Source organism: Lutra lutra, chromosome 12, assembly GCF_902655055.1.
Source record: "Lutra lutra chromosome 12, mLutLut1.2, whole genome shotgun sequence".
NCBI classification, from domain to species: Eukaryota; Metazoa; Chordata; class Mammalia; order Carnivora; family Mustelidae; genus Lutra; species Lutra lutra.
Window position 1 is genome coordinate 66,673,934 of NC_062289.1, and position 26,231 is coordinate 66,700,164.

Below are 26,231 nucleotides of genomic sequence, written 5' to 3' on the forward strand. Positions count from 1 at the left end.
CTGCATGATGGGGAGGCCTGGGTGGCTCAGTCGGTTAAGCATCTGCCTTAGGCTTAGGACATGATCTCAGGGTCCCGGGATCTGGCTCCCCACCCAGCAGGGAGTCTGTTCTCTTTCTCCCTCTGCTCCTCCCACCACCTGTACTCTCTGTCTCTCTCTAGCTCTCAAATAAATAAATAAAATCTTAAAAACAAAGACAAAAAAGTTGCACAAGACAGGTGTGTGTATGTGTTACGCACGGGTTTCCCCTCCCAACCTCACAGTTCAGGATGAGCAGCCTGCCCAGTGCCAGGGTCTTTAGAAACCACAAGAGCATAAGTAAGAAGCAATCCCACTGCGAAGGCATCAGCCCAGCAGAGAACCAACCGCAGCGAAAAGATACACTTCTAGCACTTTCTACCAACAATGGAGAAAAGCAGATCCCTCTCATTTTTAAACTTGGAGGGAACATCACCAGACACAAACCAAAGAGAGAGGTTATCTGTCATGTTCCAAAGTGAAGGTGACTACAGGATTGTTAATGACAATGAGACCTCAAGGGAAAGACCCTGGCCAAATGGACAGAGTCATTAACAGCAGCCCTTTCGGTAAAAAAGGGCGAGGGCATTGCGTGTGGCGCAGGGAAGGGCCCAGACATGGACCCTGTCCTCCGCCCCTCGGCGCCATGGCTGGGGCTGCCATCACATCCTGCCAGTAGGATGGCGGTGGCGTTCTCAGCCTCAGCACGTGCTGCCTGTCTCTTCCAGCTCAGTGGACTGTTCCATCATCTCCCTGCTCAAAGCCCCCGGGAGGCTATCTCCAGAACTACAGGTACACCAGATGGGGGAATGAAGAAGGGGTTTTTAGTGACTTCAACCACTGGTTGCTCCTGGTATCACCTACTGGCTACTTATCCCCGAGAGTAGATGCGCTCCAGGGCGCCTTCACCAAGTGGACAGCAGTCCAGAGCCAAGCCCAAGCCCCATTTCACACCTGGCCCTACCACCTTGGGACTCACCGCTTTGGTGGACTCCAAGGTTCCCGAGGCCAGTGCGTCCCGGCTGCCCCTGCCCTTGCTGCCAAGGTGGGGTGAGGAGGAGGGTGAGTCATCGATGTAGGGCAGCCCATCCTGGTGCCGGCGCTGTTCCTCAGCCCGGTCTGCAGCACAGCCATACCCAGGAGGCGTTCCAAACGATGCATCTGTGTGTGTAGAGAAGCAGCTGTGTTAGAGACAGGGAAAGGGGGCCAGAGGGTCAGGGGGCTGGAGGGCCAGCTGCCTGGGGGGGGGCACACCCCTCTTGTTCCAGCAGGCACTTGGCTGATGATGTCTGTCACCCAAAGGTGTTGAACAAGGACCTTAGGCAGGTTGACCTCACCTTCACAACCAGCTGAGCAAAGACCACATGGCAAGGTGGGGCCAAAAAAGTGGCACGCTCCCCGGAAAATGAGACCGGGCTTTCAGGGACGCTTGCAGGGACACTGTCTGGGGCACATCTGTGCTTGTCCTGGAGGTGGGTCTGAGCCGTTACAGAAAGATGGACCCCCAATGCTAGCTAACATCTTGCTATCAGGGGTGGTCCTTGTGCACCTGTCCATGGGGATCTGATGGGGCGAGGAGCACAGATCATGCTGATCCAGGCACAAGCCCTGGCCACCGTGAGCAGTGCTCCAGGCCTGCCAGGCCCAACCCAGGGAAAGGGCACTGTAGCCCCTTCCCCTCACTCCACCCTGGTCCCTTGGCTGACTCTCAGCCCACTTCCCATCTGGTCTGGCAAAATCCCAGACCACCTTTACTCTGATCTGAGCATCCCTGTGAGGACAGAGTGGCCTACTCTATGGCCGGCTCCCTGCTGTGTGGGGCTCTCTGGTTATACAGAACACCTTCAGGGGTGCCTGGGTGGCTCAGTGGGTTAAAGCCTCTGCCTTCAGCTCAGGTCATGATCTCAGGGTCCTGGGATCGAGCCCCGCATTGGGCTCTCTGCTCAGCGGGGAGCCTGCTTCCCACTCTCTCTCTACCTGCTTGTGATCTCTGTCAAATAAATAAATAAAATCTTTAAAAAAAAAAAAAAAAAAAGAACACCTCCAATCCTAAAGGCAACTGAAGACAACTGTCCCTTCCTCCTCAGTTAAATCACAAAGTCCATACCACCCCTTCACCTGCCTTTCTTTTTTCTTTTTTTTTTTTTTTTTAAGATTTCTCTTTATTTATTTGAGATAGAGAGTGAGAGAGCACGAGTGGCAGAGGGAGAGGGAGAAGCAGGCTCCCTACTGAGCAGGGAGCCTGATGCAGGGGATCAATCCCAGGACCCTGGTATCATGACCTGACCCAAAAGCAGACGCCTGACGACTGAGCCACCTGGGTGTCCTCACCTGCCTTTCTGTAGCTCTGTTTTCTTTTCTTTTTTTTTTTTTTTTTTTTAAAGATTTTTATTTATTTATTTATTTGACAGACAGAGATCACAAGTAGGCAGAGAGGCAGGCAGAGAGAGAGAGGAAGGGAAGCAGGTTCCCTGCCGAGCAGAGAGCCTGATGCGGGGCTCGATCCCAGGACCCCGGGATCATGACCCGAGCCGAAGGCAGTGGCTTTAACCCACTGAGCCACCCAGGCGCCCTATAGCTCTGTTTTCAAAACTGTTCTAAATCAGTGAATCCTCACCAAGACATTAACCCACAAGGGCTCAGTCTGCTCCAAGCCTCTGGTGATAGTCACTTCTTAACTCTTTCTAAAGGGTGCCTTCACAGCCAATGGGACTTTCATGAGGCCATCTTCGTTGGGTTACATCACCTTTACCATGACTCAGCGGCAACCAGCCCTGTCCAAAAGTCACCACCACAGGTGGCTTCTGCAATGTTTATTTACGAGTTTCTAACAACTTCTACCACCAAGCATACCTAGTCTGGGGCTCAAGCTCCAGGCGCTGGTGGCACCATACCACCTAGGCCAGGCGGCAGAGACCTCCTAGGCAACTCTAGAGGGGGACTGTTTCCAGTTCTTTCCATGTGGCAGACAAGAGGTGCTGTGGCTGGACTGACCAGGTACTCACCACGCCCAGCTTTGAGGGCTGCCAGTGCCCGGCTCGACTCATCCACCTACGTCCCAGCTGCCTCCACCTCTGCCTCTCCCGCATCCTCTATGTCTGGGACCCCGCAGGTCACATGCCCTCTCACAGGTGTCCTTAGCTCTAGCTATACATTCGTGCCATCTGGGGAGCTTCAAAAACAAGAGAGACCCACGGAATCAAACACTCAGGGAGGTCTGGGCCCTGGTGGCTGCAAAGGCTTCCTGGAGGTTCCCGCAGGAAGCAGGGCTAAGACTGCTGCACCAGCAGGAGATGACATCCAGCACCGTGCTGTCCTGTTGACCCTGCTGTGCCCCTGCTGTCTCCGTACAGGTGCAGACCACAAAGGTCGGGCTGAGCTCTGCTGCTGTGTGTGTCCACAGAAGGCCCAGCACAGGCTAGCAAATAGGCTGGGGGACCCTCAGAGCTGGGTGGGCTCCTACCATGTCCCCTAACAAGCTATACTAACATCCCCTGGTCTCCCTAATCCCTGGGCTACTTCATGGGCTCCTAATACGATCACCACGTGTTACCCTGTACTGTCCTACCAGGACAGAGAGGCCAAAGCCAGGTGCTGTCTCCTCCTCCTAAGCATCTGTAAAGGCACTTAACTAGCTCTTGCCCAGCATCCCTGAGGACAGAAGGGAAGGGTTCAAATGTATTAAGAGGCACAAACCCTGTTCATACAGAACCCTAGCGTCACACCCCACCCCCAAAACAGGTTTGACTTCAGCTTCTACTTCCTTTTGGAGGAATCACAGATTTTTTTTAACCAAAATGAACAGAGAGGACTTCCTGTCCTCTCAACATCGATGATACAAACCTTATATCATAGCAGCCCCTACTGAAACCTTGCCCTTCATGGGAGCTGCTTCCCAAGCCTGTCCAGGTCCTGGACAGAAGACTCTGGCTGCCAGACGCCTTCCTCACAGGTATCCTGAATGACCCCCTGGGCTGCAGGGGTCTTTACTCTTAGTCCTGCAACCCAGGACACATCCTCAGGGTTGGGGTGGGGACAGGTAGACCAATTCTGTGAGGTGTGGTGTGCATTTCCCAGAAGGGAGGCTCTGGTCCTGTCCAGGTTGCTACCAACTTGTGAGAATTAGTGCAGGTCACTGAAGCTGTCCGTGTGTCTCTGTTTTCCTGACTTTACAATCGGGCATATGGACTAAACTAGATGGATGGAGGTCAGCTCTGCTCTAAATCATTAGGTCCTGGGGCGCCTGAGTGGCTTAGAGGGTTAAGACTCTGCCTTCAGCTCAGGTCATAAATCTCAGGGTCCTGGGATCGAGTCCCACATCGGGCTCTCTGCTCAGCAGAGAGCCTGCTTCATCCTCTTTCTCTGCCTACTTGTGATCTCTCTCTGTCAAATAAATACATAAAATCTTAAAAAAAAATAAATAAAATGTTAGGTCACTGTCCAGATCATCTAGCCATGCCCTGCCTACCTCCTGACCTCACCTCCTTCAACAGCATCCTTCCTCTGCTCCCAGCTCCTCCTCTGGACCTGGATTTTATATTAGCTCAGAATTTTCACTGTCCACATAGCTTCTCTAAGAAACTTTAAACTATTTTTTTTTGAAATAACAATGTTTTAAGAAATCAACATATTCATTACCTGGAAGAAGACCCTTATTCTGAGCATCACCACCTGATGTCCTGGCCTATGACCACACTGCACTCATGCCCCAGGTCACATTAACACCAAATGATGCCCCAAGTAAGAACTTGAGGGTCCGACTTGGGGGGGCCCAGGGCTCCCTCTAAATACTCCAAGAGTCCACATGTGCAAAACAAAGGGCTAGCTTAGCAACAACCTGATTAAAACCCCACGTAAGGGGCGCCTGGGTGGCTCAGTGGGTTAAGCTGCTGCCTTCAGCTCAGGTCATGATCTCTGAGTCCTGGGATGGAGCCCCCGCATCGGGCTCTCTGCTCAGCGGGGAGCCTGCTTCCTCCTCTCTCTGCCTGCCTCTCTGCCTGCTTGTGATCTCTCTGTCAAATAAATAAGTAAAATCTTTAAAAAAAAAAAAAAAATAAAACCCCACGTAAAACCAAGTGCCTGGTGAAGGTTTGCCCAAAGGCCAGGGTTGTGTGGGGCCACTGACTCTGATGTGGATACCTCATCTCCACCAGGTGAGACTGAGGGAAACCAGGTTCCACAGCCAACTCAACAGGGTAATTATGAGGATCAGGGCAATTCAAAACCCAGCTGCTTCCCACTCGGATGCATCTCCACAAACTGATGTCCGAGGAAATAACGCTTTTAAGTCTGGAGTCCAGACAGCTGATCACTGCTGGGTACATTCCATGGGAGGCTTCAGCCCACTGTCCCAGCTAATCCAGAACCCCCAGCCTGCTTCAATGTCATTGTGACAGGCAAGGAGGAAAGCCCCCCTTTCCTCATCCCTCATCCTAAGTGCATGCAGGGACCAGTCTTCTTCTCACACCACAGTTTTTCACTACCTCCTGGAATGAAGTATATTCCTGGCGGGGTGCGGGCTTTGGGAACTACCATTTCCCAAGAACTAGAGCAAAGTGGGAGCAGGGGCTTTGCTCTCCCCTCTTCTACCAGGAATATCTACTGGGAAAACCTCTCGGCGTCTCATTACCTCGAAGGACTGGGCACATGATGGCTGAGGTAAGCCTAGTTCTACCCAAAGCTGAAGGCAAATACTGGTTTCAGCGGGGGAGGGCCTGCGATCCGACAGCTACAAGAGGCTCAGGAAATGAGGCTGATCTCTGGAGCAGCTAACCAGCAGGGAGGAGGGCAGGGTGGGGGCAGGGAGAGAGGCCCATTCAGAGCTGGCAGACAGTGGCTGGCTTAGCGTGGAAAAGGGACGTGCAAAGTGAAATCCAAAACCTCCTCCTCTCCAGGCCAGTCGGCTTAGCAGCCACAATCCCAGCACTCTGCAAATCTAAAATCTAGTCTTTGATGCGAGGAAAAAAGGCAGCCACCCCCACCCACCCCTGCCCAGTGGGAGGAATAAGTCCCAGTCAGCCCAGACCACATCCCCTTCTCACACCTCAAGGACAACACTGGTTAAAAAAAAAAAATTCCTGGGGCACCTGGGTGGCTCAGTGGGTTAAATAAGGCCTCTGCCTTCGGCTCAGGTCATGATCTCAGGGTCCCGGGATAGAGTCCCGAATCGGGGTCTCTGCTCAGCAGAGAGCCTGATTCCTCCTCTCTCTCTCTCCTGCCTGCCTCTCTGCCTACTTGTAAAATAAATAAAACATTAAAAAAAAAATTCCTCAGGTACCTGGGTGGCTCAGTTTATTGGGCATCTGCCTTTGGCTCAGGTCATGATCCCAGGGTCCTGGGATGGAGTCTCGAAGTGGGCTCCCTGCTCAGTGGGGAGCCTGCTTCTCCCTCCCCCGCCTTTGCCCCTCCCCTAGCTCATGCTCAGTCATTTGCATTCTCCTTCTCAAGTAAGTAAATATTTTTTTTAAAAAATCCCTTAAAAAATTAAATGCAGAATTACTGTATGATCAAGTAATTCCATGTCTGGGTATATGCTTAAAAGAACTGAGAGCAGGAATTCAAATAGGTATGTGCACACCCATATTCCTAGCAACATTATTCACAATAGCCAAACTGTGGAAGCAATCCTTTTTGAACGGATAAGCAAAACATGGGATGGATACACAGTGGGATATTACTCAGCCTTTAAAAGTAAGGCAATTCTGACCCAGGCCACAACATGGATGAGCCTTGAGGACCACTATCTGAAGGGAAGTAAGCATGTCCCGAAATGACAAATTGACTGTGTGAATCCACTTATAGGAAGGACCTGGAATAGTCGATTCATGGAGACAGTAGAATGGTGGCTGCCAGGGGCTGGGGGTGGAGGGACTGGGGAGTTATTGTTTTGTGGGTACAGCATCTCAGTCTGGGAAGAGGAAAAAGGTGAGCGATGGAGCTGATGGCTGCACAATAGCGTGAATGTGCTTAAGGCCACTGAACTACATGCTTGCAAGTGATTAAAACGTTCTATTTTATGTTATGTAACAAGTACAAAGCACACGCACACAACCCTAAGGTCCCTCCCAGACAGCGGCAACGCTTGGGTAGCTGAGCTGGGAGGGCCCAGGGGAGCTTCCCTTCCACCTCTTCATCACCAACAGCCCCCCGGAACCACATCTAAAATACACATAGAATCAAAACTTGCAAGCAGTGTGCTCCCTGAGTTGATGAGAGCAAGCTGGGTGGCAGGTCCCCAGGCTCCACTATAGTCTTCCATGTGTATGTGTTTAATAACGAAGGACAAGAGGGGCGCCTGGGTGGCTTAGTCGTTAAGTGTCTGCCTTCGGCTTAGGTCATGATCCTGGGGTCCTGGGATCGAGCCCCTCGTGTCGGGCTCCCTGCTCTGTGGGAAGCCTGCTTCTCCCTCTCCCACTCCCCCTGCTTGTGTTCTCTCTCTCGCTATGTCTCTGTCAAATAAAAATCTTAAACAAACAAAAAAGAAAAAAGGACAAGAAAGGAAGGCCTTGCTCCTGCTCAGTACGTATAGCCATCAAAGGAGTCCGGGTGTCTGTCACACTGCCAACCAGTCAAACCGGTGGAGCCACTGTCCCCAGCAGCTATCCCTCTACTCTCAGAGTTTACACATCACCTTTTCTAGGCCACTTCCCTGTCCACCCACATCTTCCTGACCCAGACTGGATGAGATCCCTGCTAGCCCGGAACACTCTGGTAATCACAGGTCACACCCGGGGCTGGAGCAGGACTCCTCAGGAGCACAGCACCACATGTGTCCACAGCCCTGTAGGGGCTGTCCTCCCCACCCCCAGAGGGCCACAGTGTATCTGCCCTCCAAGCCCCAAATGCTCTTAGCTCCACTTCGGTCCTGGGCCCCCAGTTGCTCCCCATACCTGTCTTTCCCTTAGCCCAACCCTGGATCACACAGCTCTAGTAACTTCAACACTCCTTTCCCATTTTCCTATCTGTGAGCCAGGAAGCATGCATCGCACAACAAGGCCTCTGCCAGGCCCTGCTGGGGTCTCTGCCACAGGGCTCCTGGGAAATGTGTGTAGAACCAATCTCAGATCCCTGGCCACAGGTCTTCTGGCTGTAGCCAAGCAGAGGAGGTCCTGCTGGACCCAATGTACTTGGAGGGTCCTTGGATCTTGCTTCTGTGGCCTTGCTGCTGCCACAGGTGCAGGGCCTGGATCCCAGCTCTTATTCTACCCTCCAACCAATGCACCCGGAGATGAGAGCCTGGAGCAAATCCTCAGAAGGAACAAAGATCATGTTCTCAGCCCTCCCCTCCCAGAACAGACATGGAAACAGCTGGAAAGGGCCAGGAGAGGGATCCTGATAAACACATACCAGGGTAGAGACATGATAAGGGACCCCAGGAACTTGGGTAGGTGTGGGAGGAACTCAATCACGCATTAAGACTGAGGCAGGGTGGTCTCCTATGCCTGTCTACACTGTCAGCAAAGGGCTGGGTCATACTTATTTACTGAGGTAAAAGAGGCTCAGACACCATCTTCCTTCTGGTGTCTTCCTTCTAGACAGGTCTTTGCAGAGGCAGGCACTGAGCCTTCCACCTCATTGTATCTGCAGAAGCCCTGCTCTCCCCACTCCCACACCCACCCCGCCCCCCAAGCCCTGCACCTCTCCTGGGTTGCAGGCATCCAGCACTGTGCTAAAAGTGCCACAGGGCTGGTGATTTCCAGATGGCAGCTCACGTCCATGAGGGGTGGGGGTGGGGGTCCTGCCAGCTGGGCATTGCGCCTCCCAAAGAGGCTCAGAAAACCCTGGCTGGGACAGAAAAAGACAGATCTCACTGAAGAGCGCACAGGTTCTATAGGTCCGAGCTGAGTTGGCTCTAGATGCCACGTTCATGCATGGCCTTGAGCCTTCTTCCCACCAACTTGTGCACCGGGAGCAGATTCTACCTGCAAGATGGGTCCCATGGGGCTCTGCTGGCTTCTTTATTATGTGGCAGAACCCCGGGCACAGTTGGAGAACATCTGTGGTGCTTCTGGGGAGCGAGTTTCCCAAAGAGCAGAAAAGCCTCACATGTACCAGAGCAAGCCAGTGTTTTTGCAAAAGACTTGCTACGCTTTTGCTGGGCACTTCCTCTGGGCGAGGCCCAGCGCTGATGTCCTTGAATCCACCTTGACCCCTTAGTGACCAGGAGCGTCTAGATGCTCATTTTTCAAACAAGAAAAGGCGTCTCTGAGACAAGAACAGGTGAGGCCTGACTATGCCTGGCTCCATCTGTGTGACCTGCCTATTGGGTCACCTTCTGAACACGTTCCTAAAGGGCTGAGCCTGGTAAGCACAGGACACAGAGATTCCTCTCTGAGGCCTACAACCCAGAGGAGTGAGAACAGGGGTTCCAAGCAAAGCTTGTACTGGGATAACTCAGGCCATGTTCAAGCAGTATTATTCACTAACAGCCAAAAAGTAAAACCACCCAAAAATCTGTCCATCAGCTGGCGCATGGATAAATAAATTGTGGTGTATCTATACAACGGGATCATTCAGTCTTCAAATGAATGAAGTACTGAGAGACACAAGAATATGGGTGAACCTCGAAGGCGTGATGCTGAGTGAAGAAGGCAATCCTGAAAGACCAAAAAATTACCCGATTCTGTTTCTACCAAATTTCCAGAGTAGACACCAAGCAGATGCCTTATGAGTACAGGGTTCCCTTCTGGGCTAATGAGGGTATCTGGGAACTGACCAGCGGTGGTGGTCGCATAACACTGAGAATACTTAATGGGGAGCTGTTTGCTTTGAAATGTTTCATTTTGTGTTCTGTCATTCCACCTCAAAAAGAAAAAGAAAAAAAAAAAAAAAAAAAAAAAAAAGATCTGTTTTCCTCTGTTAAAACAGGGAACCCGGAACAATATCCAGCTGTTTCCTGAAGACCAAGAACATCATTCCGGACAGACGTCAGTACTGCCTGGCACCATAACCCCAGGCCACCCGCAGGCAGTCACAGGCTGCATTACTTTCTAAGCTATGCGGTTGGTTTGGGTGGGGTTTCTGTTTTCTGCTCTACCCTCAGTAGGCAGCCGTTCCTTCCTGCATCTAGACCGGGGGGGGGGGGGACCAAAATTCTGTACCAACAAGATGTCCCCCATCTAGCTGGCCACCGTACCCTGGCGAGAGCCCACCTGTCAGAGCCCCTGGTTCTGTGGGAAAAGGAGGGGCACTCTAGGATCCCGGGAGCTCTCGGCCTTTATGCTGCCACCCCAACAATGACAGCACCAAGCTAGCATGGAAAGCCCCATCTGCCTGGGTAGTGGAAGGTCACGGTCCAGACCAGCCTGGGGCACACAGAAGGCCCTGGGGCTAGTCAAGTCTCCCCAACAGACCAGAAAATGCCTGTCAGGAAGGGCGTGAACCTGCCCTGCTCAGGGACCAATGCCTCAGCTCCAGGCAGCTTGAGATGCCCTGAACAAGGCTGCGCCCTCGTGGAGGAGATAGGCCGACTGATACAATAGCTCTTATGACTCTTCCACCCAGGGCTTGGGTTCCAGCTGGCTGGAGACTGAATCACCACAAGGTCAACGCTGCGGGTGGCTTTTAGCAATAAAGACTGAATGTCCCCAGTGTGGGTAGACAAGGACTCCCCAGTCAGCCCCGAGAGAGCTGTTAAAAGATTTTCTTCTGTCTCCAAGGACCCACCTGATCCTCGAGGAGGGAAAGATCACTTCTGTTCTGGGGCTGGAACCAGATGGCACCAGGGTGGGGCAGGAGGAGGATGGGACACCCGCTGGGAAGCTGCAGCCCTTGGCCACTGGATGATGTGATTACTCTTCTCCAGCACTACCATGATTCTCTGACAAGGTTCAGAAAGATTTCTTGGAGGCAGTTTGGCCTTAGACAATCAAGCTGATGTATTTAGAGAGTCCCCAACATTCAGCCAAGATGCAAGACACCTCTATTTCCTGTTGGGCCCCGTGCTGGGTACATAACAGCAGGTGCCACAGCCCCAGCTCCAGCCCCCGGGGAGCCAGCAGAATCCCAGGAGTCACAGGACATGTATTATGGCAAAGCCACCCATGGCGGGGGGGGGGCACTCAGACCCTCAGGTGGGGCAGCAGAGACCATCTCCCCAAGGAAGTAACCACTCCAAGACCTAATGAGGTCAGAGAGGCAGACAGTGGCTCCCCACAGAACATGAAGGTGGGAAGGACACTACAGTGGGTTGAATGGTGGCCCCCCCGCAAAAGATACGTCCACATTCTAACACCTGGAATGCACGAAGGGAACTTATCTTGGTAAGAGAGTCCTTACAGATATAATTAAATTCAGGACTCTGAGAGATCACCCAGGATTATCCAATGGACCCTAATCCTAAAGCCAAGTGTCCCTATGAGAGATGGGAGAGAAGGCTGTGTGAAGCTGGAGGCAAAGATTGAAATGACATGGTCATAATCCAAGGAATGCACCGGGCCACCAAGGAACTGGAAATGGTGACGAAGGATTCTCCCCTAGAGCCTCCAGAGAGAGTAGGGCCCTGCAACACACCTTGATTAGGACTTCTGCCTCCAGAACTGTGGAAGAACACGCATTTGTTGTTTTAAGCCATTGAACCTATGGCCGTTTGTGATGGCAGCCCCAGGAGATCAGCAGAGGCACAGTCCATGACCTGAAAGTGATGCCATGGGTAAGAGGCGGCCAGCTTGGGGAGAGGGCCCGAAAGGCTTCACAGAGGTGAGGTCTGTGTGGGATGGAAGAACCACTGGGCCTTCAACCAGTAGACGGGCTGCAGAGGTGCCCCATGCCGGGGCGGGGAGGGGGAGAATGAGGAAGGCCTGGGAAAGGCGGTAAGCTGGGAATGAGGTGGGAGGGCCAGGAAGAAGTAAAGCTGGAAAGAGCCCTGGGCTTTGGGCCAAGGACCTGGGAGGTATCAAGGGTCATAGAGGTCTGGACCAAGAGGGGGACCCAGGGAATAAGGGTAGGGACACTCAGGCAGCACTATCTGTGTATGGCGTGGCAAGTGGGACCCAGCTGGAGGCTTCTGTAATGGTCACTCCAGGCACATGGGTCAAGGGCCTGGTTTCAGGAGAATGGACATCATGACAACAAATGCCACGAACAGGCCCAGACGAGTGGACTCACATGGAGAGAGGAGGAAGAACAAAGGGGATGATGAGTTTCTAGCACCTGAGGCCAAGGCTTGGCTACAGGCAATTGGCCAGAGGAGTCATGGGGCATGGAGAGTACAAGGCAATAGAGGTGAGTAGGGCCCTTAAAGAGAGGCTAGCACTGAGGGCAGGACTGTGGTCTGGGAGCAATGCAGGAAGTGAGGCACATGGTCACTGCACGGCTGTGGGCACTCCCTCCCCCCATTCTATTCCCACTTTGTAAAGGAAACGTGGAGAGCAAGAGGGAAAAGATGGTGGGAAGGAAGAGCTTCCCCGTTCCGGGGGTGAGAGTATGGAGCCCAGGCCAGGGCTGGGCCATGAAGGGCAGGAGGAACACTCACTTTCCCCACCTCCACCTCAGCACTGACCTTCCTGAAGGAAGCCTGCGGGGACTTCCTTAGGAAAGGAAGTACACGTACACCCCCGTTCAGAGCGGCATCATTCCCAATGGCAGAAAGGCAGAAGCAACCCAAGTGTCCAACTGCAGATGCATGGATAACAAAATGCAGTGTACACATACAACGGAGTACTACACAGCCTTAAAAGAAGAAGGAAGTCCTGCCACATGCTACCACACAGGTGAACCTTGAGGAGATTATGCCACGTGAAATAAGACAGTCACAAAAAGACAAATACCTCATAATTCCATCGATACGAATGTATCAGTTTGCTGGGGCTGCCTTACCCAAATACCAGAGACTGAGTCTATGAAACAACAGAAATTTATTTTCTCACAGTTCTTGAAGCTGGAAGTTGACCATCAAGGTGCCAGCAGGGCTGCGTTCTGGTAAGAGCTCTCTTCCTGGCTCTTGCCAGGAAGATGCATTCATTCTTGCTGTGTGCTCACACGGCCTTGTCTTCGGTGGGTGGAAAGAAAGAGGGTGCCTGCTCTCCCTGGGTCTCTTCTTATAAGGGCACTAATCCCATTATGAGGATTGCCCTCATGATCTATCTCCCAAAGGCCCCATCTACAAATATCATGTTGCAAGTTAGGGATTCAGCATATGAATGGGGGGTAGACATAAATATTCAATCCATGACAATAGGAAGTACCTAGAATAGGCACACTCATAGAAACAGAAAATAGAATGGGGGTTCTCAGCAGCTGGGAGACTTACTGCTTAGCATGTAGAGTTTCTGTTTGGGATGAAGGAAAAGTTCTGGAGATATGTGGACGTGATGGTTGCATGACAATGTGAATGTATCTCACAGGACTGAATGATATGCTTAAAAAAGTTAAGATGATAAATGTTACATTAATCCCCCCAAACAAACCCTAGACAAAAAACTAAAGATCTGCCAGGTTTAGAAATTTTTTAAAAAGAAGAATGAAGCACAGTGTTTTGGGCTGAACTGTGTCTCCCCACCGCCCAAATTTACATATTGACGTCCCAACCCCCAACACACCCAAATGTGACCTTATTTGGAGACATGGTCTTTGCCAAGTTCAGATGAGTTCATTAGGTTGGGCCGAAATCCAATACAATTGAGTCCTTACAGAAAAGGGAAATTTATTTAATTTTTAAAAAGATTTTATTTATTTATTTATTTAGAGAGAGCACAAGCAATGAGGAGGGGCAGAGGGAGAGAGAGAATCTCAAGCAGGCTCTGTGCTGAGCACAGACCCCAATGTGGGGTTTGATCTCACAAGCCCAAGATCACGACCTGAACTGAAACCAAGAGTTGAATGCTTAACCGACTGTGCCACCCAGGTGCCCCAGAAGAGGGAAATTTAAAGACAGACCAGCAGAGAGAATATCATGTTAACATGAAGACAGTCATCTACAAACCAAAAAAACAAAAAACAAAAACAAAGCAAAAAAAATACAAACTAGAGGCCTGGGACAGATTCTCCCTACTGCCCTCAGAAGGAACCAATTCTGCCAACGCCTCAATCTCAGACTTCCAGCCTCGTAACTGTGAGGCAATAAATGTCTCTTGTGTGAGCCACCCAGTGTGTGGTTCTTTGTTAGGCAGCCCTAGGAAACTAATACATACAGTAATTACGGAGATCGGTACCGGCTCTGAGAAGCCGCTTCCCACCCAGTGTCTCCGTGGTCAATGATTCACCCACATATGGAAATGGGACTCTGCCCAGCCAGCCAGCTACAGCCACTTGGGGGCTGTCCACGCTCAGCAGCACACCCACAACACCTCCACATTCCAGAGTCAGACAGCAGAGAAAGAAGAAAAGAGCAGCCACTGTGCCTCACAGGCCAGCCCTGAACCTCACACCCTGCAGCTGCCCAAAATATTCACGCCCTCCTGGGCTCGTCTTAACCAGTGCCGCTCTCTATCAGAAGCTAAGCTACTGCAGATTTGCCCCAGACTGTGCTACTCAAGAACAGACCAGAACTACCAGGATATCTTCCAACTGTACAAATCAGAAATTCTAAAAACCAAGCATTCTGGACACCCCCGCCCAAATACTCTGCCAACTGCCCCTCCCTCAAGGGGAGAACAGGAAAGGCAGGAGACCTGAGTGAAACCCCAGCACCTTCTTCCTTCCTGACCTCAAGACCTGACAAGGGGAGCTCAGTTTGCTCCCTTCATCCACCTCTGAAAGGGGGCTTTCTACACACATAAGGAAACTGAAGGTATTGAAAGGATAAGCTCACAGCACCCACAAGTCAGAGACCAATGCTGGGGATAGAATGATGATACGCCTGTGAGCCCGTTACAGGCTGAATGTCTGTGTCCCCCTTGAGTTCACTTACCGAAGCCCTAACCTCCAATGTGATGGTATTTGGATGTGGGGCCTTTGGGAGGTAATTAGGTTGATCTCAACCTCATTAAGATGAGAATCTCAACCTCATAACCTCCCAAGAGGTTATGAGTCATGAGAGTAGGGCCCCCATGACAGGATTAGTGTCTTTTTTAAGAAGGGGAAGAGACAACAGAGCTCCTTCTATCCCTCTGATATGTGAGGACACAGCAAGAAGGCAGATGTCTTCAAATCAGGAAGAAGGTCTCCACCAGGAACTGATTGGCCGGCACACTCATCTGGGACCTCCCAGCCTCTGGAACTATAACAAATCAACGTCTGTTGTTTAAGTCTCCTGGTCTGTGGGGTTTTGTTACCACAGCCCTGTTCCATCCTCAGTGGATTTCCAAGGCCCAGGTCCTTTCCACTGGGAGTCACAGACTTCCCACCAGACAAAGGAACCTCCTGTCTGCCTACATTCCTGCCCTACAGAGTCATAGCTCTGGATCAGTCCTGGGGGCTAGTCTTGAAGCTCCTCTCTGCTCTCCTGGGTCACCCCAATCTATGGCATTCCTGAGAGGTTCGCTGGCTTCTAGATGCAAAGAGGGGAAGGCACCTGGGATGCTGGCCTGAGTCAGGGGCTCTGAGACCTCTGTGGGGGCAACACACAGTCACGGTAACGCACTGTCCAGGAGCTTGGCGTCAAGTCCTCACACCTCTACAAGAAAGCTAATACCTTGTCTCACAGAAAAAACCTGAAAAGTCTAGATGTGGAAGCAATATTCCCTGAGGCCCGCAGCTAATGAGTTGAGTTGAAAAGCAGGGATCCAGCCAGGCAGGTGTGCCTGGCCAAGGCCTCCTCCTGGAGGTTCAGAGGGTTTAGCCTCACCCTGAGCTTGATCCCTGACTTCAGGCATCCTGGGGATGAACCGGAGGTGAGCTAGGGTGGCAGGTGTCAAAGGGGATATTTTACATTCTGCACCAGAACTTGAGATGTACCCAGTGTCAAAAACAAAGGAAAAGACCAGGAGGCAGCAGGTTCTCAAAGTCTAGGACAGAACGGATTTTTCTCCGGAAAACCTTCTGTGCTCCTGAATCAAGTGGCCAGGAGCTCTACCATCCTTGACTTGCATATTTGGAGAAGGAAATGCAATTCCTCTGTTCCCAGACTCCACACCCCGCCCCCCAAATCCAACCTCCAGGGCCTTCCTCCATCATCCCAGAAAAAAAGAAACAAACAAACTAGGATTACGGCAGCCACTCCGAGGCTCGTTTCATCTCTCCATGTTCCCACCAGTGAAATGGGGATAATGACACTCCACCCTCACACCCTGAAGGGGTGACAAGCAGGCTACCTTTCTCCTGCCAGAGGGAGGAGGCATCCAGAAGCATAAGCATCGTTCATCATAATTATCAGAAGCCTCGGCTATTCCTGTGGTTGTTACTGGAGCTCCTTTCCAGAAAACTGCACGATTACCTCTTGCCTGACTTTTCCTAGGGCACTCAGTATTAGCCTCTACTTCCTTGTGAGGCTGAAGGCTCCACTTTGGGAAAGGTCATGGGGCAGGGGCAGGGGGTGGTGGTGGAGAGCAGGAGCTCCCGCGCTTGGGGCTACTGGGAAGATTCTTCTCTGGGCCGCAAACCATGTGTTAGCAGAACCCATGGCATGGACCGGGACTCAGGCTGCTGTGGGTCAGAGGGTGACCTGGCAGGGTGATCCCATCCATCTGCCCTGATGCAGAGCCCACCAGGGTTCCAAATGGCAGCTCCACTCTGCCCTTCTCAGCACATTGCCGGTCTATCAGGGAGGTTGTGGCCCTCCTCCATCCCGCAGGTCTCTTCTGGGGCTCCCCCCGTTCTCTTCTGCAGCCAGGATCAGTGGGAGCAGAGCTTTCCCCATTCAAATCCCTGGGGCGCAGAGTCTGCGGGTCACAGGGTCTCTGTGGAGCACAAGGCCTTGAGAACAGCTGAGGAATGAGCCAGGAAACAAGCCAGCAAGGATCTCTGTCCAGATGCAAGAGGAGACAGAGGACTAGCTTCAGCTCTTGACCTGAAACTTGAAACTGTCATGTGGGAATTATCACCGTAGGTGGTAATCCCAGTTGTCATCACAGTGTGACAGCTTGGTGCAGGCTCCATGCTCACTCCCCAGTCAGCCCGGCTTGGGAACCAGGCCCATCTTCCCTCTTACTTTCCTGGGCATTGGCACCGCAGGAGGAGACAGAATGCACATACCCAAGACCCCCTCCCCACTGGCAGAGCGGCCAGTTGACCACTCAGGCCTCCATCTCTGCCACCGGCCAGCCCAGCCAGCACACCCTGCGGCAGGTCCTGCTGAGGGTCTATGGTAAACTCAGTTCTGAAAGCACCTTTTAGGAGAAGCAAGTCCTCCAGAGAGAGATTCAAGCCACAGCGGACAGAGAGGACCACTGCACCACAGAAGGCCCTGGGCCCATCAGGGGTACACATTCTAGGAAGAGGCCCTTCCCTCAGGAATGCTGAGATCCCAGGGGAAATGAGGCATCTGGAAAGGCTCCCAGAGATATTGGACAACAGCTGTGAGCCTGGCACTTCTCCCAGAAATACTACACATAGTGGAGTAACAGCCTGCTTCACCTGGGTCACTGTGCCCAGCAGTCATGCTACCAGGCTGGTACCTCACTCAGGTTCTGGGGAGGCCCAGGACTTGAGCTCATACTTCCCACACAGACCTGAAGAGAATGAGGCCGACTCCTGCTCTTCATGAACTAGACTCTAGCCTGCTACCTAAGGGGTCTCTCCTGGCATCTTTTCACCTCCAGAGTGGCACCGCCATCCCTCCCCACCCCACCCCCGACCCTTAGAGGTGAGCACGTGGAGACCCAGGCAGACCACGCATTCCCAGCAGCATCTGGCACACAGCAGTCCTCTAATAAATGTGCATCCCCTCTCAGCCCTTGTTAAAGGACCTCTGACAGCTTATGCCCAGGGTTCCTGAGGTGTGCTCTGTCTTCTTAAAGCCAGTCTCAGCTGTGCAGGTATAGGCTTCCCTGGTCTTGGCTTAATCCAGCCTGAGCCATGCTCTGGTCTTAGCCGGAAGGTGGGAAACGCCACTAAAAGAGCCAGGGACAATTGGAAGGTCAGGCTGGCCTGTTTGGACAGCAGGACCCTGACTACCTCAGAGCCATCAGTTTTCGCCCAGCCTCCCAAAGAGACTCCAGGAGTCAGCATAGCAGCAGTGCAGATAAACATCCCCTAGTTCCCTACCCTACTCAGCCAGGGTATACCCTGTTATTGCCAGGTAGAGCCTAGGGGGAGGAGAGAGCCATGGGCTGCTTAGAGCCCACAGGACAGCAGGAGCCCAAGGAATGTGCCTGGACAGAACCTCTTTTCTTTAGGCGATGTCAGAAACTGGACAGTAGTGCCCAGCATGGTGACCTATGGAAGGCCTCAGAGCTGGAGTAACAAGGTGACACACTCTGATATAAACACAAGCCCGTCATATTCCAAGTTTCCAGAAAGACCCACGCCTCCTGGGTAATGTAACACATCCTTTCCTTTCGGCAGCCCCCCACAGAATGCCTTCGAAGATGTGCCTGGACACTGATGTCCTTCTGCTATACCCTGTGCAGAGGGTTCCCTTAATTGGAGAAACACGTTATCCAGTCTATATCCAATAATCTAACCCAGAAGGTAGGCTAGTAGCAGAGCTGCTTTCAGGAAATCCAGAGCAGTGAAGTGAAACAGGAACTGAGGCTCTGTCCTCAAGCCAACCCTGGTTTCCATCCTCACCGCAGCTGAGGGGAGTATGGGGTACAACATTCTGCTGAGCCTGCAAGGCCAGTGCTGACCCTCACCAGCCTGCCCCCTGAGCAGTGAGCCCCCCACCCCCCTGCCAATGCTCCATTTTGGGCCTCGGCTCACACCTTCTCCATCCAGATGGCCTCCCCGGGCCTCTGAATTCTACCAGATCTTCAGGGCCTGCTGCTCCAACGAATCCTTCCCAAATTTGACTTAACCTGATGGTCACGTCCTGCCCATCGGGGGACACTCCCCCGGGTACTTTTTCCCAAACACTGTATGTAAGAGCCTACCTAGCTTCTGACCTACTTTACAACCCACATCTAGTCCCTCCTCAACGACTCAGAAGCTCCTTAGGATAGCTGGAGTCCTAAGGCCCCTAACCATCTGGGGGAGGCATTTGTAAAGGCACTGTTCCCCGCTTGACTTATTTGAGCTCTTGGTTCCCTCCACCTCCCAGGGCGCAGATCAAAACCAAAAGACAACCACCCATATACATAACTACCAACATGGGGGTGCCAAGAAACATGAGATTAACGGCAACCCCCCTCCTTTTTAAGCTGGTACAATACATGGTAAAATTTCTATTTACTTATCTCCAGAGAGTTCTGTGCAAGGGTCTCTATAAAAACGCTCACTTAGACAATCCCACAGCTGAGAGCCCTCCGGAGGACTCAGCCCTGAGTTTCAGAACATCTCAAGGATGTGTGGGTTGAGCTCATCTCTGAGTCACAAAAACCGAAAGTGATTTTTCGGACAAGCGGGAAAGCTTCCAAGGTCTGCCCACTGACCCCACGTGCCCATGGCCTAACGACTGATTTTCCACGGGCCCTGGCTGGCACAGCTCCTGAAGCAGGCGGGGCTGCTGTGCTCTTCTGAGGACTGGCGGAAAGAAGCTGGCAGAGACGGGACCAGGGCGCTAAGGGCCCACTATGTGCACATGCAGAGCCAGCACTTCAAGGGCGTGCTTTGAACTCGAGCCTTGTATTTTGGGAAAGGGAGGGGGGAAGCAGAAATGGTGTCTTCTGTTTTCAAACAAGAACAGCCTGTCAGCACCGGGTGGAGAAGTGCCGCAGGCTGCCTCTGCCAGGAGAAGGGCCAGTGGGGGCAGCGTGGAGATGCTGCCAGAGCCCAGAGCCTACACAGGCTGCTGCGAAGCACACTGTAAGAACTGAGCATCCAAGCGCGGAGACGCTGCCTCAGGCGGGCACATGGGGCTTCTGGAGGCTAGAATGCAGATACTGTGCTCTGGTTGGGGCCCTGCCTGCAGACCTCAAGCGGTCCTAGAAGACCAAAGCAGGAGCAGAGGAGCCCCAGAGGGGAGATTTTCCACCAGATCCCAAAAGTCTGGAAAGATTCTTCTCTCCAGGGCTCTGGACCCAAGTCTGTTATCATCTTGATAACCCAGACTGTTATCATTTGAGCCGATTTCTGTCCCTCAGTATTTTCTCTCCTGTGTGTGTACATCTGCATACGTGTGGCATGAGCGTGTGCATGTAGCATGTGTGTGCAAGCACATGCACAGGTAGGAGGCATGTGCATCCACTGAAGGGAGCCTAATCCAGATTCTTTGGCTGGCAAATCCTGCCTGTCTTTGCCAAACTGCCTTAAGATTGCAGCTCCTGGGCCAGGGCCCACAGCACGGTCCTCGTTAACATGACCTCCCTCCATCCAGTGACCCAGCAGCAATCACAGCCCCTCTCATTGGCCATCTCACCTTGAGGCTGGGGTACGACAGAGCCATGAGTGCCCACAGGTACATCAGATGAGCTCATTGCTGACCAGCTGCAGGAACACAGAGCTGGGAGGGGCCGAGCTGGGCTGGACCCTCAATCCCAGTTAGGCCCAGTGAGGCCCCATCTGCCCCCAGGCTCCTGCGTCTCCAGGTGACAAGGGCCGCCACCCCCAGGCTGGTCGCACCTGAGCTGCTGACCCAATGCAGAGCTCACGTGCAGGGCCGCACAGATCTTGGCTCAAACCCAGCCCTACCACTGCCCACCTGGGAGAACTTGGCAAGTTACTGCATCTCTCTGGGACCCAGGCTTCTCATCAATAAAAAGGATTCAGTTGGCCAGCAAACCCTGAGGAGAAGGTGCCAGGCACTGTGCTTGGCATGCTGCAGCTTCCAGGATGGCACCTGCCCAGGGGCACTGGGGGTCCTGGGTTCTATCACCCAGGCTGGGCCCGAGGCTTTGAAATCAGCAGGCTCTATCCTCGGATGAGCGCTGGGTGTTGAGGCTTACATTTGGCTGGGGAGCCAAAAAAGCAACGTAAAGTTAGGAAATAGAGCTAAGGTTAGAGTTACTAAGTTGACAGCACATCCTGGGACACGGTGGTTCAGCAACTAAAGGATGGCACTCTTTAGACAGGCCAAGGGTGCCCTGAGCAGGAGGCAGGCATGACAGGGCCACAGAGGGAAGGAGGAAGGTTTGAGAAAGAGGACAGGAACACCCTCAAAGACTTACCAACTCGTGTGGGACTTCCCTCCCTCATCTGCAGCTCTATCCAGGGGTCAGATTCTCCCTTTGAAAATGGGGCATAAATGTGGGAGCAGGCGTGGGTGGGGACATAACTCACAAGTCCCATGTGCCCCCTGAGCCCTGCCAGACGGTGCAGGTGGCCCAAGTATCCAGGGAAGAACGCCACGTGCATTCCTCCTGGATTCCTCTCCCGTGGAGGGAAGGGGGTGGCTGGAACACAGCCAGGCTGCCTCCAAACGAGACAGCCTGATCCACGGCACCCAACACCCAGCACATGCTGCTGGTTCCTATACAAAGTGGAGCAGGGAAATCATCCCAGAAACGACCCCACCCTCTTTCCCATTCCCAGGCACTTACAGGGTGCCAGGCTTTACAGACCTCACTGCTAATCCCAACACAGCCCCATAAGTTCCTAGCGTCACTCCCATTCAGCAAATGGGAAAACAAAAGCTCGCCTGATGCCATCTGTCCTGTCAGATGGTTCTGGATGCTGTGTTCCCCACTCCACCTGTGCCCCCTGCTCCAGAGAAGCTGGAACCCCACAGCAAGATGGAGCACATTCCATGGCGGAATGCTATGTGGTCCATGACAACTGCATAGGGTGGGTGCTCCAAGGAATGACAGCTGGACATGCGGCTGGTGAGCAGGCTGGTGGGAAGGCAGGTCTTGGCATGCAGGACAGGCGAGAGTAGGGAAGCAATTTCTGGGATCCTCTGGCCAGGAATTCCTGATCTTGCCAAAGATCTCCATGAATTCAGAGTTGGAAGCCTTTCTCTTTCTAGAAAAGTGGGCAGCTATACCTACCCTGTAAGAACCTCCGAGTGGGGCACAGAAATCAACAGAATGGCCTGAAGCAGAGCCATGACTGAGCAAATGGGGGTAGGATACTGATGAGTAAACCAACAAGAAGCAAAGAGGTGCTTCTGGAGCATCACAGATTGGAAACTGCTGGGGCTGGTGGGGGACAACGCCAGGAGGTCCGGGCCTGAATCCACAGTGCAAGTGTCAGCGGAGCGGGGCTGGGGGAAAGTTACTAGGGAAGGCAGAGGTGATGAGCACAGGCTGTACCCCTCTAAATGATATCCATGGATAGGGGCCAATCCCAGGGAACACCACTGCACATAGAAGGAAATTCAAAGGCAGAAAGCTTGAACTTCCAGTTCCAGGTGAGACTGAGTATGTGCATGACATGTTTTCCCACTCACCACAGCTATAAATTCTGGACCAAACATAGGAAATAGCTATCACGGTACTCGGAAAGGCAGCTATGAGCAGAAGCACTGGGTAGGCATCTCAGGACTGGAGGGACGCCCCAGGAGGGCCTTCTCAGGTTTTCTGTTTGTTTTAACCTTTACTTCTTTTAGCTTCACAGCAAAACTGGAAGAAACTGAAGATTTTCCACAGGCCCCCTGGCCCTACCCATGCTCAGCTTTGCCCATTAACATTCCCCACCAGAGGGGAGCATCTGTCACAGCTAAGGAAGCTGCACTGCTAGGTCATCCTCGCGCAAAGCCCATAGTCTGTGCTGGGTTTGCTGTAGACTGCACAGGTTTGGACAGTGTATCACACGGAAGAGCTGGGAGTTTCTGCGTCCCATCTATCCCAGCTTGGGCACTAAAGCATCCTCAGAGTGCCAACAGGCACAGACAGAAAGGAAGAAAAACCCAAACAACAGAAAAACCTGCTTTCTCTACACAAAGGACCTGTAAGGAGGGATCCAGTGAATTAAACTCTTAATCTCACCTACTGTGCTCCACGGAGGTGAACACCAGCATAAGCGCGGCACCCCATTCCCTTCCCACAGACACAGCAGCAGGGGCCCTATGGGGTAGAGTCCTGTGCCCTCTCCACGCTATACTAGGAGAGTGCCATCAAAGAAACAGAGTCCCTGCTGCCATCGGTACAGTGGCAGTGGACCTTCAGGTAACAGCATGGGGAGGGTGGAGCCCAGCTTTCTAGTCAGAAGAAGGGGAAGTAGAGAGTGCGGGGCAGATCCAGAAGAGGAAGGATCCTTCAAGTCTATGTGTGAAGCCCTTGGCTCACCCCCAAGCTGCATATGTGTGAAACCACTTGCATTCACCCCACAGAGGTTTGGGACCTGAACCACATAGGTGAGAACCGCTACTACTGCCCAGCTTGCAGACCTGGTGCACAGCAGGGTAGTGAGTAGAACCAGAGGCCACAGAAAGTGGATTAGGATGTGCAGTCTGAACCTAACTGGGTTGACTGACTGTTTAAACACCTCCATCAACATCTCCAGAATATTTAAACAATCTAGAGTCTCATAACATAGCATTCAAAATGTTTAGGAGACAATCCAAAATTACTCAACAAAGAACCTGGAAACCTAAGTTGTCAGAAGAAAAGGCAACAAACTAACATCAACCCCCAGATGACCCAAATGTTGGAATAATCAGAATACATTTTAAAGCAGCTATCAGAATCACGCTCCAAGAAGTAAGGGCAAAGACTCTTGAAGCAAATGGAAAGAACAGGAGTCCTCAGCAAAGAAACAGAAGCTATAACAAAAGAACCAAATAGAAATTTTAGAACCAGGGGCGCCTGGGTGGCTCAGTGGGTTAAGCCTCTGCTTTCGGCTCAGGTCATGATCTCAGGGTGGTCCTGGGATCAAGCCCCGAATCCGGCTCTCTGCTCAGCAGGGAGCCTTCTTCCCCACCCTGCCTGCCTCTCTGCCTACTTGTGACCTCTGTCTGTCAAATAAATAAATAAAATCTTTTCTTTTTAAAAGAAATTTTAGAACCAAAAAATAATACCTATAAGAAATTTCCTGGAGAGGAATTCAGTATCAGAATGGAGATGACAGCAGAGTCAATGAGCTTAAACACAGATCAACAGAAATCATCCAGAGTGAGAAAAATTGGGAGTAGAAACTCAAGGATCTGTGAGACCTCAAAACATCTAATGTTCATGTCACAAGAGTCCCAAAAAAGAGAGACTGGAACAGAAAAAATATTTGAAGAAATCACAGCTAATTCCCAAATTAGGAGAATATTTACACATTTATACATAAATGTATAAATCCAAGAAATACAGTGAGCCCCCAAACAGGATAAACAATGAAAACCACTACCAGACACATCAAAATCAAAGTGCTAAAAACCAAAGATAAAAAATCTTGAAGGAAGCAAAAAAAAAAACCCCAACATATCACATTTGGGAAACAAAGATTCAAATGATTGTAGATGTCTCACCTGCCATTACAGAAGTCAGAGGAAGGAATAATAATAATAATAATAATGGTAATAAAGTGGTAGATAAAAAGAACTGTCAGGGGCAGCTGAGTGGCTCAGTCAGTTAAGTGTCTACCTTTGGCTCAGATCATGGTCCCAGAGTCCTGGGATGGAGCCCCAAGTTGGGCTCCCTGCTCAGTGAGGAGTCTGCTTCTCCCTCTGTCCCTTCTCCTGCTCATGCATGTGTGCTCTCTCTCTCTTTTAAATTAAAAAAAAAAAAAAAAAGGAAAATGGATTTAAAAAAACCCCACCAACCCAGAATGCTAGACCCAGTTGAAATATCCTTCAGGAATGAAGGCAAAATAGCAACCACCTCAGATGAAAGAAAACTAAGACTTAGCCTATGGGACACATTTTGAATTTGTGACCTCCAGAACTGTAAAATAATAAATCTGCATTGTGGGGCACCTGGATAGCTTAGTTGGTTAAGTGTCTGCCTTCAGTTCAGGTCATGGTCCCAGGGTCCTGGAACTGAGCCCCATGTTGGGCTCCCTGCTCAGCGGGAAGTCTGCTTCTCCCTCTGCCCCTCCCCCTGCTTACGCTCTCTAATAAATGAGTAAAATCTTTGAAAAAAAAACTAAAAATTAAAAAAAATTTTTAAAAGTCTATTTTTTTAAGCCATTAAGTTTATGGAAATTTACTATGGCAACAATAGGAAACTAATTCATGTGGCTTTGATCATAAAGAAATTAAAAATCAGTAACAGAATGACATCTCGAAAAATCCCAAATATTTGGAAATTAAACAAGACACACTAAATGATCCATAGGTCAAAGAGGGAACCCAAGGGAAACTGGTAAATGGTCTAAAGGGAATTAAGATAAAACTACAACATATGGTAATATGTAAGCACGTAACTAAAATAATGCCCAGAGGAAAATTTATAGTATTAAATGTTTATATTAGCAAAGAAAGGTCTTGGGCACCTCAGTGGCTCAGTCGGTTAAGCATCTGCCTTTGGATCAAGTTATTATCCTGGGGTCCCAGGATTGAGCCTCAGATTGGTCTCCCTGCTCAGCAGGGAGACTGCTTCTCCCTCTGCCGCTGTTTGTGCTCTTGCTCTCAATTAATTAAATAAAATCTTTAAAAAAAAAAAAAGGTCTCAAGTCAATAATTTAAGTTTCCATCTTCAAAGAGAAAAGAGCAAAATAAACCTGTAAGAAAGAAATAATAAAGGCAGAAAACAGTAAAACTGAAAAAAAAAAAAAAAAAAAAAAAAGACCAGGAAAATAATTGAAAAAAAGCTGATTCTTGTGGTAGGGAGGGATCATTAAAATGGATAAAGCCAGACTGACCAAGAAAAAGGACACACAAATTAGTAAAATCAGGAATGAAAGAGCAAATATCACTGTGGATCCCAAAGACATCAAAAAGGAAATCTTACAAACGATTTCATGCACATAAATTTGACAACGCAGATGAAATGGCCTGATTCCCGGAAAGGCAGAAATTATCAGAACTCATTCAAGAAGCAGATAACCTGAGGGGGCACCTGGGTGGCTCAGTCAGTTAAGCATCTGACTCTTGATTTTGGTTCAGGTCATGATCTCGGGGTTGTGGGATTGAGCACAGTGGGGAGTCTGCTTGAGATTCTCTCCCTCTCCCTCTGCCCCTACCCCCAAACTCTAATAAGCAATAAATCTTTTTTTACAAAGAAACAGGTAACTTGAAAAAAAAAATAAATTCAATCAAATTAAAGGAAATAGATAACTTGAACAGTCCTATGTCTACTAAAGACATCAAATCTGCTGTTGAAAAACTACAAAAACAAACAAACCCCCCTAGGTCCAGACAGTTTCACTACCAAACATTTAAAAAGAAATAATACCAATTCTCTACAAGTTTTTGCAGGAAATAGAAAGATTAC

At 50.9% G+C, this 26,231-nt stretch overlaps 1 protein-coding gene across 1 annotated transcript in view; it reads right to left on the reverse strand.

Moving 5' to 3' along the window:
• The window catches only part of BCR (BCR activator of RhoGEF and GTPase), a 124,973-nt gene that overhangs the window by 60,858 nt on the left and 37,884 nt on the right, over positions 1–26,231 (reverse strand). Inside the window, 1 exon segment of the mRNA XM_047696930.1 lies at positions 998–1,179. Coding sequence (XP_047552886.1) covers positions 998–1,179 — 182 coding nt within the window.